At 39.4% G+C, this 16,548-nt stretch overlaps 1 protein-coding gene and 1 pseudogene across 1 annotated transcript; one reads left to right on the top strand and one right to left on the bottom strand.

The window, feature by feature from the left end:
* Positions 1-5,738: 5,738 nt before the first annotated feature.
* LOC149841413 (ribonuclease III domain-containing protein RNC1, chloroplastic pseudogene) lies at positions 5,739-6,140 on the bottom strand (annotated as a pseudogene).
* Positions 6,141-7,791: 1,651 nt separating this feature from the next.
* On the top strand, positions 7,792-10,257 carry LOC149841412 (pentatricopeptide repeat-containing protein At5g39350-like). The gene has a single exon (XM_090005257.1). It carries the CDS (start codon positions 7,792-7,794, stop codon positions 10,255-10,257), a length of 2,466 nt encoding a protein of 821 aa, XP_089861383.1.
* Positions 10,258-16,548: the final 6,291 nt, after the last annotated feature.

Genomic DNA, 16,548 nt, shown 5'->3' with positions numbered 1-16,548 from the left:
TTAGATGTGATGCATGTGGAGAAAAATGTGTTTGATAATGTGTTCAATACAGTAATGAATGTTAAAGGGAAAACGAAGGATAATCCGAAGGCCCGTATGGATTTAAAATTAATATGTAAAAGACCATAATTGGAACTCAAAGAGTATAATGGCAAAGTACTGAAACCAAAGGCAAAGTACGTGCTCGGACCTGATCAAATAAAACATGTATGTCAATGGTAGAGACAATTGAGATTTCTAGATGGATATGTCTCTAACATTGCTCGAGCTGTGAAGATTGACGATGAACAATTATATGGGTTGAAGAGCCATGATTGTCATATCTTTATGCAACGATTGATACCCCTAGCATTCCATGATATGTTAGACAAACTTATATGGGGAGTATTGTCTGAGTTGAGCAGATTTTTCAGAACATTGTGAACATCGGAGGTCGTAGTATCAGATGTAAAGAATCTCGAGGACTCTATCATCACCATTGTTTGTCTGCTAGAAAAGATATTTCCGCCAGCATTTTTCGATGTTATGGAACATTTGATCATACATTTGCCATATGAACTAAGGGTTGGTGGATCTGTGCAATATCGATGGATGTACCCATTTAAAAGGTATACATTTTTTTATATTTGTCTCTTTAATGACAGATATTTAAAATTTGAAATATATATTTTTGCCAGATGCATGTTCGACCTCAAAAAAAAGGTTCGTAATAAAGCAAGAGTAGAAGACTCTATTTGTGAGGCGTACACTTTAGAAGAGATTTCAAATTTCTCATCTATGTACTTCGAACCTCATATTCCAACACGTTACACATGTCCGCCCCGTAACGATGATGGAGAACAAGTAACTGTAGCTGATACGTTGTCGTTATTTCAACCACTTGGGCATGCATTTAGTAGTTGCCGATCAAGGCTCTTGATAGATCAAGAGCAAAACGCAGCACACATCTATATTCTTTTTAATTGCTCAACGATTGACCCATACATTGAGTAAGTATATGTAGACGCAACACAATTATAAATCCTTTTATGTTCTATACGTGTATACATGGCTCGGTAATATAAGTATTTGTGCTTTGCAGACAATTTGATCTGGAGTTGCAAAGAGAAGTTTCACATGTCACTGATGCAGAAGTACAAAAAGAACGTGAAACTAAGTTTGTGGAGTGGTTGAAACAGTTGGTAAAGAAGCTAACATAATATTTATACTTGTAAACAACACTAAGTTACTTAATTGGTCGTGATCACAATCATTATTTTTGTTTGTGCGTAGGTCCGCCATGGTGATGTTAAAGATCAAGGAATATGTGATTTAGAAAATGGTCTGACCAAAGTTGTGGAATGCTACAACGGGTACATCGTAAATGGCTATCGATTTCATACAAAAAATTATGATATAAACAAATCAATGATGAATAGTGGCGTGTGTGTCAAGGGTAGCAGCTACGATGAAAATGAACATGATTACTACGATGTTATAGAGAAAATAATGAAGTTGACTTACTTAGGCATAAATAACAGAGTAACTTTATTCAAGTGTCATTGGTTTGATCCAACTGCAACAAGACTCGACAAAGCTTCAGGCATTGTGGAGGTGAATCATAAATCCAGGTTTGAAACATATGAATCATTCATATTAGCCTCGCAAGCTCAACAAGTTTATTATACTTCATATCCGAGTATAAAAAAGTCAGATAGAAATGAATGGTGGGCAGTTTGCAAGGTGAAATCCAAACTATACCCTGAGTATGATCAGTTACAGGAAGATAAGTTAGCCGAAGGCAGCGATTACTATCAATCAGATGATATCTATGACTTCGTTATGGTCACGATGTTGCGCATGATATGCATGTCATATCTCCATTGGCTGATGAAACATTCATAGAGGAATGTGATCCAAATGATGTACCAAGTGGATGGGTAAACAATGAAGAAGAAGAAGAAAGTCAAACAAGTGCCGATGAAGAATTCTCAAGCTAGTGAGCAAAATCTTATAATATAAACTTTTATTTAAATGCATTGCAATACTTGATGTGAATGATTTGAATTATTTGAATATATTGTAATACTTAATGCGAATGAATGAGTTGTATTGCAATACTTAATGTGAATGATTAAAAATTTTATTTGAATGTATTGTAATACTTTATACGAATTATTCGAATGCATTGTAATACTTGATGTGAATGATTTGAATATATTATAATACTTGATGTGAATGAATGAGTTGTATTGCAATACTTGATGTAAATGATTTGAATTATCTAAATGTATTGTAATACTTTATACGAATGATTCGAATGCATTGCAATACTTGATGTGAATGATTTAAATTATTTAAATGTATTGTAATACTTGATACAAATGATTTGAATTATTGCAATACTTGATGTGAATGATTTGAATTATTTCAATGCATTGTAATACTTGATTTGAATGATTTGAATACATTGCAATACTTGATGTGAATGACTTGAATGCATTGCAGTACCTGATATGAATGATTTGAATGTATTGTAATACTTGTTGCGAATCATTTGAATGTATTGTAATACTTGATGTGAATGATTTGAATTATTGTAATACTTGATGCGAATGACTTGAATGTATTGTAATACTTGATGTGAATTATTTAAATGTATTGTATGACATATGTTATTTGTTAGAATATGGTTCATGGAGGTTACAATGGTCGCTCATCCAGTAGTAGTCAGGCCCAACCTTCATCTTCACGGGCTTCTATGATAGGTATATCATTTAACTAATTGGATGCTTGATTAGTTCAAATGCGCATTCTGAGAATTTCTAACGTATTTTTTTACAGACGATGTTTTGCCTATACACGACTCACCTACACCAGTTGATCACACAAGTTAGGAGCCAACACAAGAAGCAGGGTCTTCTCAGTCTGGCACAAGAAGACTCATTCGAATAGTGTATATCGATAATCGACTGTAAGTATTTCGTTTTCAATTATTGCATATCTTATAAATATTTTATATTGATATTTACTATGTACCAATTCATGTGCAATACGAGGTTTGAGCCACAAGAAGTAGTACAGGAGATTAGGAATTCACTTCTTCAATATTTACCAGGACCGGTTGCTCAATGGAAAGAGTACCCAAAGGAGGTGTTAGACAGATTGTGGTCCTCATTCATGGTATACAGTTGTTTCTCATAGTTAATGTGTTTCATATTTAATTTTTTTAAGTCATGTCTACTAACTTTCTAAAAATATTTGTAGGCTTCGAATCGCTTCGCAACTACGGTGGAAGAAAATGATGCAAGGAAGGTGTGGCAGAAGGTGACTGTCAATCGATTTGCAGACATGTTGCACAATATGAATACTGCAGCAAAAAAAACATCTGGCGTAATAGACGATCCACTACAGTGGAAGAGCCATGACCCTATTACTATCAGGAGAGATTATTGAGATGAAATGTGTGATAAGTGGGCAAGAGATGCATTTTGAAATCGCTCTGCGAAGGCTGCACAAAATTCAGCGAAAATGCCCAAAGCCCATCTACACACAGGTAGATCTAAGACATTTGGGAGCCACCTGAAGAAAATAGTAACTCATCAATATATAATATTAATTTTATAAGTATTGTTGCAAACTTGTGAACTAAATCTTTTGTCCTTTAACTTCGCAGGAAGCAGAAAAATGAGGCATTATACCATATAAGGATGTGTTTGTTGAAACACATAAATGGAAGACCACGGGAGAAGGCGAGAACGACAACAGTATGTATTTATTCTATTAATAATTATTGCAATATGCAAGTTATCATTAATTATTAATGCATACTTTAAATATTATTTTGTAGGAGGCATATGAGCAACAGATGGTAGAGCGATATGGCGATGACGATACTCAGCATCCATCATTTGATCCTGCAGCATGGGTGACTGCAGCAGGTGAACCCAAAAAAAGTCACGTGTTCGGGTTGGAGTAATATGAACACTTCACCAGTTATTGCTTCTTCCAGTTACGACTCACAGACTTCTTCCGCCGACATAAGCTCCAAGCAGCAACATATTCTTTCCAGTGATGATGTACGCCAGATCATTAAGGACACACTGCATGACTACTTCCATGACACTGTCGCCCCCTTTCTCCGAGATGAGTTCAACAGTTTTTTGCTGAACAGTGGATCTTCGATTGCAGGTCTCTCTCAGGTATAATCACATATTCACTTTTTTGTCTGCCTTAGAACACATATGAGCATAATTGAATCACATATATAACTTTTTGCCTGCCTTAGAGCACATATGAGCATGATAGAATCACATATAGAGTTTTTTGCCTGCCTTAGAGCACATATAAGCATGCTATAATCACATATAAAGTTTTTTGCCTGCCTTAGAGCACATATGAGCATGATAGAATCACATATAAAGTTTTTTTGACTGCCTTAGAACATATATGAGCATGCTATAATCACATATTCAGTTTTTTGACTGCCTTAGAACACATATGAGCATGTTATAATCACATATTCAGTTTTTTGACTACCTTAAAACACATATGAGCATGCCAAAATCACATATAGAGTTTTTTTACTGCCTTAGAACAAATATCATTCATGATAGAATCACATATAAAGTTTTTTGCTTTGCCTGCCTTAGAGCACATATGAGCATGATAGAATCACATATAAAGTTTTTTGCTTTGCCTGCCTTAGAGCACATATGAGCATGATAGAATCACATATTCAATTTTTTGACTGCCTTAGCACACATATGAGCATGATCGAATCACACATATAGCTTTTTGCCTGCCTTAGAGCACATATGAGCATGGTAGAATCACATATAGAGTTTTTTTAGCTGCCTTAGAACTCATCTGAGCATGATATAATCGCATATAAAAAAATTTTAATGCCTTAAAACACATATAATTCATGATAGAATCACATATAGAGTTTTTTGCCTACCTTAGAGCACATATGAGCATGATAGAATCACATATAAAGTTTTTTTATTGCCTTAGAACACATATGAGCACATGATAGAATCACATATAGTGTGTAATTTATTTCATTATATTTTGTTTATCAATACTGACTGTTCTTTTCTTGTGTAGGCTACTAGCGATAATCAGCGTAGCGGAGCTGAAGGGACAGATAAAGGCAATGAACAAGAAGACGCACAAAATCTTGGCAATGATTAGAGAACTGTGTTGAAGAAGTTCTATTTTTTTTGTTTCCAAATTGTAATTGTTGAATTGTAAATAATTAAACTTGTTAATTTTAAGGTGGAACGATTAATTGTTGTAGATTCCTTTTATATGAAATTTTATGTGTAGTTTGTTTTTTTATTTACAGGAAATATAAATTGTACCGTTCTCGGTATTTAATTTTCAAATAAATTTTTTATTTTTTTTTTCGTGTTTGCGACGGATTAGCGACGGATGTTTCCGTCGCTATGCATATAAATCTAGCGACGGCTTAGCGACAGATGTAAATTCGTCGCCAACCGAGGTCACCGTTTAGTACCGGCGGATTCGCGACGTAAGCATACTGTCGCCTCATCGTCGCTAATCTGTTGCTAAACCGGTTAGCGACGGATTAGCGACGGAATGTGGTCGTCGCTAATCCACTGCTTTATTGTGGTGCAAACACTCGGAAAACAAGTAAATGAAAGTATAGGATAAAAACATTTTAAGTGAAATGTGATTACATGAAAACACTCTAAAACAAACAACTACCAGAATTTAGAGAGAGAAAAAGAGAGTTACTTGACCGGTGGATCCCTCGCCTTCCTGATGAGCTTATCCATGTCATCATAAGGAAACACCAAATTATGTAAGCTCGCAGCTTTGATCCACTTGGGAAAGTGCCTCTTCCCAATCAAACCGTACACTCGCTCCCACATAGGCCCCGATAACTCCTTGGGATACCTCTGCAGGAAGAACTCGACGAGCGTGAGCTCGAGCACGTACTGCCTCAAGAAACAGAGCCTCGAGTGCCCTGACCGGGCGTGCCTCATCTTCGTCCGATCGCAGTAAGGGTGCTGAAACGCCAAATACAAGAGGGTGCCGAATTGCTTTGAAGGACTGGAGTCGTTCAAATTCTTGGAGGGTTCCACCAGGTACCACCCCAGCGTTTGCTTTGCTTCAAGGAGGTACTCATCCATCCATTGCTTATCGGCATTGTTGAGAGGGGAAGAGGGTAGGCAGGAACTCAGGAGAGGGAAGGATTTGGAGTCAATCCCTAATTTTTTGAAATGTTCTGACTCTTGACTCGACCGAGTTGCAGTATACTCGGGATTGGACACCGAGTCAAATTGACTCGACCGAGTCCATAGTCGACTCGGTTTCTAATTCTGGGGTGGGCGACCGCCCACCCATGCCCACCCCTGGCTCCGCCGCTGCTCTGCATGATAGGCTTAGTGTATAAGCAAATGAAAATTCAGCATATATCAGTCTGCATAGACTTGAATTAGGCATATTGAATACATGCTGAATCTTGCATAGACTAGCATATCACTTTTTTAAATTTATAACCCGAAGAAACTGCACCCGGCACAAAGGTCTGATCACGCTGGCTCAGATGGTCATCATACCAGCAGCGTAAAACTCCGAGACTAGGACCCTTGCCCCTAGGGCCTATGCTAAGCATTGACTTGTGCAGAGTGGCCCATGCTCATGAGAATGAAACCTTGACTGCCCGTCTAGCAGCCAAGGCCCCACCCCACTACGCCAAACCCCCTTGGGCACATGCACATCACTTGAACGCCATCTTCTTATTCCTGGACCTGTGTTCATCAGAAAGCATGATATCTTGGCAAACCTTTTTAGTCCTCACCATTCGTTAATTTTTTGGATTTTGTTTTTTTTCAAGGATATGAGGAGCTGGGGGAATCAAAGAGTTGGGATCTCGAGGAAGATTTCTTCGTCAGAATTCCTTCCTTTGAAGCCCCAGTCAGCCGGCAATCATCGGTGGACTAAGTCAGCATCTGAGAACGTCCCCCCAATCCATCCCAACGTGCAGATGAACTCATCATCTTCCTCGTCGCCAACTGCAAGCAAAGCCGCTGCGAAGACGAGGAGCCTTAATCCTACAAGGTTGTTTTCATTGCATCACCAGTGAGTGGTGAGGAGTGAACCACACTATTTTCTCTTGTTAGGAATCATCCCGGGGAAGGTGGATGAATGTTTTTTATAAAAAAAATGTATTTTTTAGAAAAACTTTTTCAAAGAGATTTTCTCTCGTTTCAAAGAGATTTTTCAAAAAATGAAGGTGGATGAATGTTTTTTCAATTTGTATCATTTTTCCTACATGCAAAATGAAAAATCTATACGGATTTTTTTATCCTTCTAAATGAGAGATATTTTTTGGCGTACACTTTTTGATAAGAAACATTCCTCCACGAAGGATAGAAGAATGTTTAGTACTAAGAGAAAAATATTTTTACAGTCTTCCCCGCCACTACCATCACCACCGCCCTCCTTCTCCTCTCATTTTTTCATATTTTCCCAATATGTTTTTTTCATGCTACAAAAACAAGTGAAAATCTTTTTTTTTAATACTTCTTATCAAAATCTCTCGTAGGCAAAACATTTTTTTCCTATGTGAGTTTTCTCTCTTTCAAACGTGCCCTAAAGGTGAAACAAACATCCCTACGAAAAATATATAGTAGGGCCCACGTAACAAATGCTAAAAAAACATTTTCTGTCAAAATGGGTTCATAGGGAAGCACTTTCTCTTCAAAGTGGCTCTTTCACTTTCATAGGACATGTGGATTGATGCATGAAAATGGACCTGCTCCATTATTCCAACCGGTGATGCTGGGCCGCCACCTAATGATCAACGGCAGCAAGCGGGCCACCATTTCGGACCTTCAGATCCGGTGCGTGCAGAACGTACTCCGGTGGAATTCGCTGCTGCAGGAGCGGTCGTCGGCCTGCCACCATGAAGCCGTTCTATCGCTCTTCCGCCGCATGCAAGCCGCGGGGTTGCACCCCAATGCCTCCACCTTCCCTTCCCCTCTTCGCTCCTGCGTCCACCTCTCCGACGCTCGGCTCGGCCAGGCCATCCACGCCGCCGTCCGCAAGTCCGGCTGCGAGCCCGACCCCTTCGTCGGCTCCGCCCTCGTTCATATGTATGCCGAGTGCGGGAGCATCGAGAACGCCCACAAAGTGTTCGACGAAATGCCTCACGGGAACGTCGTCTCCTGGACGGCGCTCATTCAGGGCTATGCGCGTATGGGGCGCACCGGTGATGCGTTTGCGTTGTTCAAATGCATGCAGACTGGAGATGGTGTGCGGCCGAATGCCGTCTCACTGATTAGCTTGGTCCCTGCGTGTCGCCGGCTTGGAGATGGTGAGTGTGTCCACGCATGTGTTGTTAAAATGGGCTTGGAATCCCATTCTCTGGTGGGCACTTCGCTTGCTGACATGTATCTTAAGTGCAGGGACGTTGGGGGAGCGGTCTCTGTGTTCGCCGGCTTGGAAGATGGGAATTCGGTTTCATGGTTGGTCATGGTTTCCGGGTTAGCTAAAAACGGGTGTTTAGCCGAAGCGATTTCCGTGGTCGTTAGGATGCGGGAATTCGACGTGAATCCGGATTCGATCACATTGGTGGATCTGTTATCTGCATGTGCACATTGTGGTGATGCGGAATGTGGAATGTGGGTTCACTGCCTTCTTGTAAAGACTGGTGTGGAGTGTGATGAGTATGTTGGCTCAGGGCTGATCAGCATGTATTCGAGTTGTGGATTGCTGGGCATTGCACGGGTTGTTTTCGATCATATGCCTAGAAGAAACTTGGTGGTTTGGAATTCGATCATGAATGTGTATGCTCGAGAAGGTCATCTTGAGGATGCTGTCATGATCTTTCATGAGCTAAAACATAGTGGTTTATCTCCTGATTCCATTTCAATAAGGAGTTTATTATGGTTAGCTTCTTTGGTAGCAGCTAATTGTTTTGGCAGATGCATCCATGGTTATGCCGTCAAGAATGGCTTAGACTTGGAAGTTGACACTGTCAATTCTCTTGTTGATTTCTATGCTAAGGCAGCAGACTTGCAGGATGCAGAGTGCTTGTTTTCTACTCTAAAAGATCAAAGAGATTCAGTTTCTTGGAATTGTATGATACGGGGCTACTTACAGAATGGATATCCTAAGCAAGCTGTAAGGATCTTCAACAAGATGCATTCGGCGTGTGTCGCTCCTGATTCGGTCACTCTTTCCAGTGTTTTGAAAGTGTTTGCATGCACTTGGGATCTGTTGAATGGGCTATGCGTTCATGCTTTAGCTGCCAAGCAGATGTTATCATGGGATCCTTTTGTTGCAACTGCCCTAGTGGACATGTATGCAAAGTGTGGTGACATTTTTTCTGCATACCGGATGTTTGCCGAGATGCCCGACCGAGACATTGCGGCATGGAATGCAATGGTTGCTGGATACTGTCAGCACGGACTTACTGATGAAGCTTTGGCTCTTTTCAATCGGATGAATGCCGATAAGGTTTCCACACCTGAACCAGATTTCATCACAGTGGCATCTGTGGTTTCAGCTGCTGCGCATTCAGGATCTCTGGAACAGGGTAGGCAGTTGCATGCTTATATAGTGAAAAGGGCATTAGAGCGAAATGTCACAGTAGGAAATGCTACCATAACAATGTATTCCAAATGTGGGCTTGTGGAAGATGCATGGTCTTTCTTTCAGGGAATGCTTCATAAGGACTCTACATCCTGGACTGCCATGATTGCAGGCTATGGCATCAATGGTTGTGGTCATGATGCTGTCGCTCTCTTTGAGGAGATGAAACTACAGGGTTACACCACACCAAATGATATAACCTTTCTCGAGGTACTCTCTGCATGCAGTCATGCAGGATTGATGAAAGAAGGGCTGTCATACTTCAAGGCTATGAAGAGTGTATACAAGATCTTACCGTCGTCTAGGCATTATGCTTGCGTTGTTGATCTTCTTGGGCGCGAAGGCCTTATCTACGAAGCGTATTTGTTGATAAGGTCAATGATTGTGGCAGCATCTGTGCAGCCTGATGAAGCTGTTTGGGGTGCCATGTTAAGTGCTTGCAGGATTCATGGTGAGGTGCAGCTAGGAGAGATAGCTGCAGCAGAGATTATGAGATTGGAACCAACAGACAGTGGCTACCAAGTACTGTTGTCGAACTTATACGCTGCTACAGGTAGGTGGAGCAACGTGGCAGAAGTTAGATGCGCTGTGGAGTCAGGACGGTTAATGAGAACTCCTGGATGGAGTTGTATTGAGGTGAGATCTTGAAGGTGTGAGAAGATGCATTTGTTATCTAGGGAACTAAATGGGGAAAAGATTTGCTACAATAGTTTGTATGTATAAACGACTTAGCGATTTTCCTTGTTTTATTTGTTGTTGTTTTTGGTAAATCTGACCCTGTAAATATGATCTATATGGTCTATTTTGTAAGGATCAATGTTTGGATCGCTGGATTCCGATGCTTAATTGGGTTTTTCAGGCGATCTATAAAATTGACAGCCATAAACACTTCAAAATTTCTTGACTGCTAAGAAATATTTTTGGTTGAAAAAAAGCACGATTCAATGGTCGATTCCTAACAAACTAGCCATACTGAACATATCTATCATGTCAGATTGAGTCAAAACTATTTGCATCATGAGATCCAACTATATTGTACACAAACAATTATAGCAAATGTATTCCCAGCTAGATGGCCTTGCATATGATCTCTCTCTCTCTCTCACACACACACAGACACACAGTTCGGGGGTGGGGGGTGGTTTGGGATGGACTTGATTTTAATTCTAGAAACCATTGTTGAAGGAATTTGCAACTTTTTAGCAAAAAAATAAGGAAGAGGGTCGAAAAAATAGGGAGATTCGTGTCCTTTCTGAAAAAAAAACATACTAAGAGCGAAACAAATTTAAAGTTCCTTGAACTATGTTTGAGGATGTTGGTTAAAGTCCAAGGGAATTCCAATTCGGATTCGGATGGTGTAAAGCTCATAGCAGTTCCGTTTTTTTTTACATGTAAATGGATTCATATATCCATCAAGTTCAGATATTTTCAGATTCAGTCGCAAAAAATCAAAACCATATCCGCATCCGATTATAATTGTATATGGTTTTGACTTACTAAATGCAAATAAACAGAATTGAATTGAGCTGGATATCGGGTAAGATCCAATTCATTGACATTTCTAAATAATTTGTTGCCACTTACCCCATGTTCGCTCTTGCACATCATATGAAAAAAATGGGTGTTTTTCAAGTTATCTTTTGGTTTGAACCAATCGTGCAGAGTGTGCACCCTCAATGTAAACAACTTTACTGAACAGCCTCACTTGACCACCATGAGTTCATGACTAAGCTGATAGGAATTGGCTTTACTGTGATTAATGACGGTGCAATAAGCAAAGTCAAGCACATTCTGTTAGGAAAAACCACGAGCAAGAGACAATCAAAAGAAAACAAAAAACAAGAACGATCAAACAAAACACAAGAAGAACACAGATTTACGTGAAAAAACCTCTCCTCAAATCCGAGAGAGAGTAAAAAATCACGGCCGCCCAGAGAGAAATATTATTACTCTTAACATACAGTTACAAACTCGGGAAAGAAAAGCGAGAATATAAACAAGGCAAGGGCGACAACCCTAACCCTAACCAAATCGGGTCGGATCCACTGAAAACCGGGTCCCAAACATAAGGCCCAGAAAAATTTCTTCTGGGGGGCGCTGCCCCCTATAACCCCCCGCCAGGGGCGGCCCCCCCTGGACCCCCGCCCGTTGACTGCGCAGCGGGGCCCGTGCCGGGGGGAGCCCCCGGACCCCCTTCCTGCAGGGGCAAAAACAGTGAATCAGGCTCCACAACTCATCACATTCAATGAGACGACACTGGTATAGTTTTGAATTAACTATTTACTATGGCTAAATTAAAGTTGAATGGTTACCACTTACCAGATATCTTTTTTATGCCGATCATCCCTTGTTGAAGCAAGGAAAACCCTGGGTGGGGCCCATGACTACTCTGCCTGGCCCGCCTCTGAAAACTATGGACACACCCATGCACCAGCGGGGTTTGATCCAACACCTTCATCTTAGCACACTCAGCCACCCTGCTGGCCACACGGGCGACCGGGTGGCAGTGTGAATTTGAGCAACTGAAGATAAAGTTGGTTGTGTTTTTTAACTAGATTTTGAGGTATGAATTTGAATTATGAAAAAAAAAACAAATGAATTTTTTTAAAACAACCCAAAACATGCGATGGATATCAGTAAATAGTGTATGCTTAAAAGGGCTATGTGGTTTTTTGTCGCCCCCTCAAACTTATGTCGGTGCAATGTCCGGATCTGGACCTGACCTAAAACAGTCTATTATGAAGGTCCTGGATCGAGATGCTATGTTATGGTGTAAAATATACTGTAATGTTTGGATCAGATCCAATTCAACTCACATTTGCTAATACTTGGAGCATGCAGGCCCTGATAAGGGCAATATTTAAATTATGATCACACTTACACCAATATAATCACCTGCTACTTGTGAATGATTTGCACCCACAGCCACAAACACGCATCCCTGCATCGGGTTTCGGACCTGGATTTGGATCAGACAGGTCCAACAGGTTTGGACAAACAGCAGTGGGGTCCTCATCTGGTCGAAAGATGACCCGGATTAAGTATTCCTAACCCAGACAAGGATTTCATCGAGGTCCTTCATGATCTAGAGACGAGAAAGATTTTCACTTGAAAAATGATGAAGTTGGGTCATATATATAGTTGGGCCAAAACCCGTCCTGGACCTGGATCCTCTTATACTAGATGAGGCTAACCTAAGGTCATATTTGGTTCCTGTGCACATGCACATGTTTCCCGGCTGAGTCCATGACTTGGACTTCTTGAACTTGGGGCCCATTTGTTTCACAGGAAAACCGGCAGGGTTCTGCAGGAAAAGGGCTACTTTTCCGTGGGAAAGTGCATAGGTGGCACCTTGTTGGGCCCCATGTTTTCCGGTGAGACCATTTCCTATGAAAGCCTTTCTCAGGGTTAAGGGGAGCCTTCTTCCTCCGGAAAAAGTGAACACAATGAATGTTTTCCTAGTCTTTTATGGGCAAAAAGGTGGCAAAATAAATACCATTTTTTATATCCAAAATTCATGATCCAAGTGTTGATTTATAATAAATCAATCATGTTGAACACTTATCAAGGCTCTAAATACCATTTTTATATCCAAAATTCATGATCCAAGTGTTGATTTATAATAAATCAATCGTGTTGAACACTTATCAAGGCTCTAAATACCATTTTTATATCTAAAATTCATGATCCAAGTGTCGATTTATAGTAAATTAATTATGCTGAACACATCTGTATGACGAGAATTTTGAAAAAAAATACCAAAAAAATTTCATTGAGAAGGTTTGGGAGGGTTTTCATCGGAGAGATTTTCATTTCCCTGTATATATAGCCATGTGTCCCCACTTTGTAAGACGCAATAAATGCAACAAGAAACAGTTTTAAAAATATTTTGGGCCACACATCTAATTCACTTTTAAAATGTTAGCAAGTAGGGCTGGTAAATAATTACCACAAAGCTCGTGGGTCAGCTCCGGATCAGTTCATTCTAAATTCATTAGTGTTTGGTTTGTCACAAACAGGAGCTGTTCATCTAGGCCGGGCTTGTATAATCTTGTTTAGATCATTCATATGGTACTTATATATCATGCATGTTTAAAGAAGGATGATAGCTTAATTGGTTAGGTGGATATACTTGTAATCACTAGGGCAAGGTTGGTGTTTTAATGGGTCGGTTTTACCCAGACCCGACCCGGACCAAACCCTATAGGGTCCGGGTATGGTGACAAATAAGAAGACCTTATTAAGATCTAGGTCCAGACCCGAAAGGTCTGATTAATACATGGACTTGGGTTTAGTTTATGAAATTTTATACCAGACTCAGGCATGACCTGAGTTCCGATTAAGACTCGCAAATTTTCAATGTAAAAATGATAAAAAATATTATTTTACTGGGTATGGTACGGGTTTGGTTCATGTAGTTCTTATCGGGTCCGACTATGGTTTCTCTTATAGAAGACCTGAGTCCAGACCTAATACCATGCCCAAAAATCTGGTTCAAGTCTGGTTTCACCGGGGTCCGAACCAAACCCGACCCATTGACACCCCTAGGTCAAGGATTCAATTTTTACTCTATACTCTTTGATTAGAAAAAAACACTCTTTTTTTACTTAAGTCGGTCAACTTGAACTCAGCTTGTTTGGTTCAAGCTTATATGAGTGACAAACGCGAGAAAAAACTTTAAGCAAACGAAAGAGAATCGATGTGGGAAACAAAAAGGAACCAAGCTTCTCACTCAAAGGAATCGGGTTTCTCATATTTTGGAAGTGAGTTTGCCAAAGCTTCTTGGGGAAAATGAGGAGTTTTTCCGGAAGGTTATGATAACTTTGATCAGAATGAACAAATTTTCACTAAAAATGATTGTTGGTCACAAGGTCAATCTTGTGACAAACTTTCACAAAAAGTCAAGGTAAGAATAATCTTACTGCCCCATTCTCTTAGCCTCATTACTTGGGATATAAATTGATCTGATTTTATCTGATGTCAGAACCCGGCTTCATTTAGTCAGATTTAATAAGCCAAACCCGATTATAACCGGATGCGGATTTGGATTTGGTGTTTTTTTTTTACTATTGAATCCAATGGATATCTGGATTTGAAAGATATTCAAATCCAATTACTAAAAAAAACAAACTTTATATATGCACATTTCATATGAGTCTGAATCTGAATCCAAATCCATTTAGTTAGCATCCAATTAGTGGGATCAAGAATTGGTCAGATTTTGTTTGATATATGCTCGAATCCTACTCCATTTAGTCATATTTGTAAGCTAAACCCGATTATAATTGGATGCAGATAGAGTCTTGAGTTTTTTCTACCAAATCCAATATATATCCGAATTTGATGGACATCCAAATCCAAATTCATGTAAAAACCAGACTTCTTATGAGCTTTCACAACCTGAGTTTTAATCCAAATCTGAATCTGTTCATCTAGCATCTGATTAGTCAGATCTGGTATTCATCACATATGATCCGAATCTGAACCCTTTTAGGCAATATCCGATCAGTTGGATCGGGTATTAGTCACATCTGATCCAAATCTGAATCCATTTTGCCAATATCCGATTGGTCAGATCTGATATTGGTGGCACCCTATCCCAACCCTAATAGTTTACTTTCCCAATTGACAACATTTCCGGATATTGACAACATTTCCGGATACCACGAAGTGGAAACGAGATCATGTTTCAAATTGGATCGGGTCTACCGGATCCAATCACTCCCACCATCCTCCAGGGGACAGTAGGGGGTAATTCTAGAGGTATGACAGGGCCCATGTCTTTATGCTCTGCCCTTTCAGGGTCCGTATGTTAAGAAAATCACCCGTACTGTGGCTAACGTACACCTTGTTTTTAGGTAATAACTGTCCAACCAGACCAGACCAGACCCAGACCCTGACATTGTCGTCTGCACTCGCCACTGTTCCTATACCACCACTCCGCACACTCGTTTTATTTTTAAATATTTTTTATTTTGGAACAAGTTTCAAAATTGCATCTAAAGTATAGCATATTTCAATAAGGTCTTCTATGTTTGGAAATTTTTGAAAAAAGGGTTCAAAGTTTTGATAATATAAATGAAACACAAATGCTTTTAGAAAATGAGGCGAATTTATAAGTAACTAAAACTAACACATTTTTCAAATATTTAAGATAGGGGCTACTTTTCAGGAAATTGCTCGATGATGACGGCCTGAGTAAACTTTACTCTTTGAAATGATACTTTTAACCCTTTTCTTGTGCAGATCCCTATAAGGTCCAGGTATGGTGATAAATAAGAAGACCCAATTAATACATAGATCCAGGTATAGTTTGTAAAATTTTATACCAGACTCAGGCTCGACCTGAGTTTCGATTAAGACCCACAAAATTTCAATGTAAAAATGATAAAAAATGTTATTTTACCTGGTCTAGTTCATGTAGTTCTTATCAGGTATGAGTATGGTTTCTCTTATAGTAAACCCGATTAAACTTGAGTTTGAACCTAATTCTATACTCGAAAATCGGGTCTAAGTCTGGTTCTACCTGATTTCGAACAAAACCCAACTGGTTGACACCCTTATTTTCTTTCTATATGGATGCCACATTTGTTGCTCACATTTTTTAGGGTAAATGAGTAATTTTAAAGGGTGAAATGAATGATAGACATTCATATGAGCAATTTCTTAAAAAGAAAGTCATTATCTTGAATATTTGAAAACTAAGGCCACTAAACATGCATTCTCCATACTTTAGGTGCCTATATATAAATTACCCCTAACTGCAATTACTATTAATATTTCAAACTGGTTTTTAGTGCCAGAATAATTAGACGAGTATTGAATTGAGATCTTTTTTTAATTTTTGTTTTTGTTATTTTTTTATCTTCAAATTGTCATTGTCTTGTGTTACAACAAATTGGCTAAAACTTGTAAAAAAAAGTAGGGGGATCGAACTTT

Source organism: Nuphar pumila, chromosome 4, assembly GCF_984573655.1.
Source record: "Nuphar pumila chromosome 4, dmNupPumi1.hap1.1, whole genome shotgun sequence".
Lineage (NCBI taxonomy): Eukaryota > Viridiplantae > Streptophyta > Magnoliopsida > Nymphaeales > Nymphaeaceae > Nuphar > Nuphar pumila.
The sequence above is the reverse complement of the archived record's forward strand: the minus strand, read 5'-3'. Positions and strand labels throughout refer to the sequence as shown.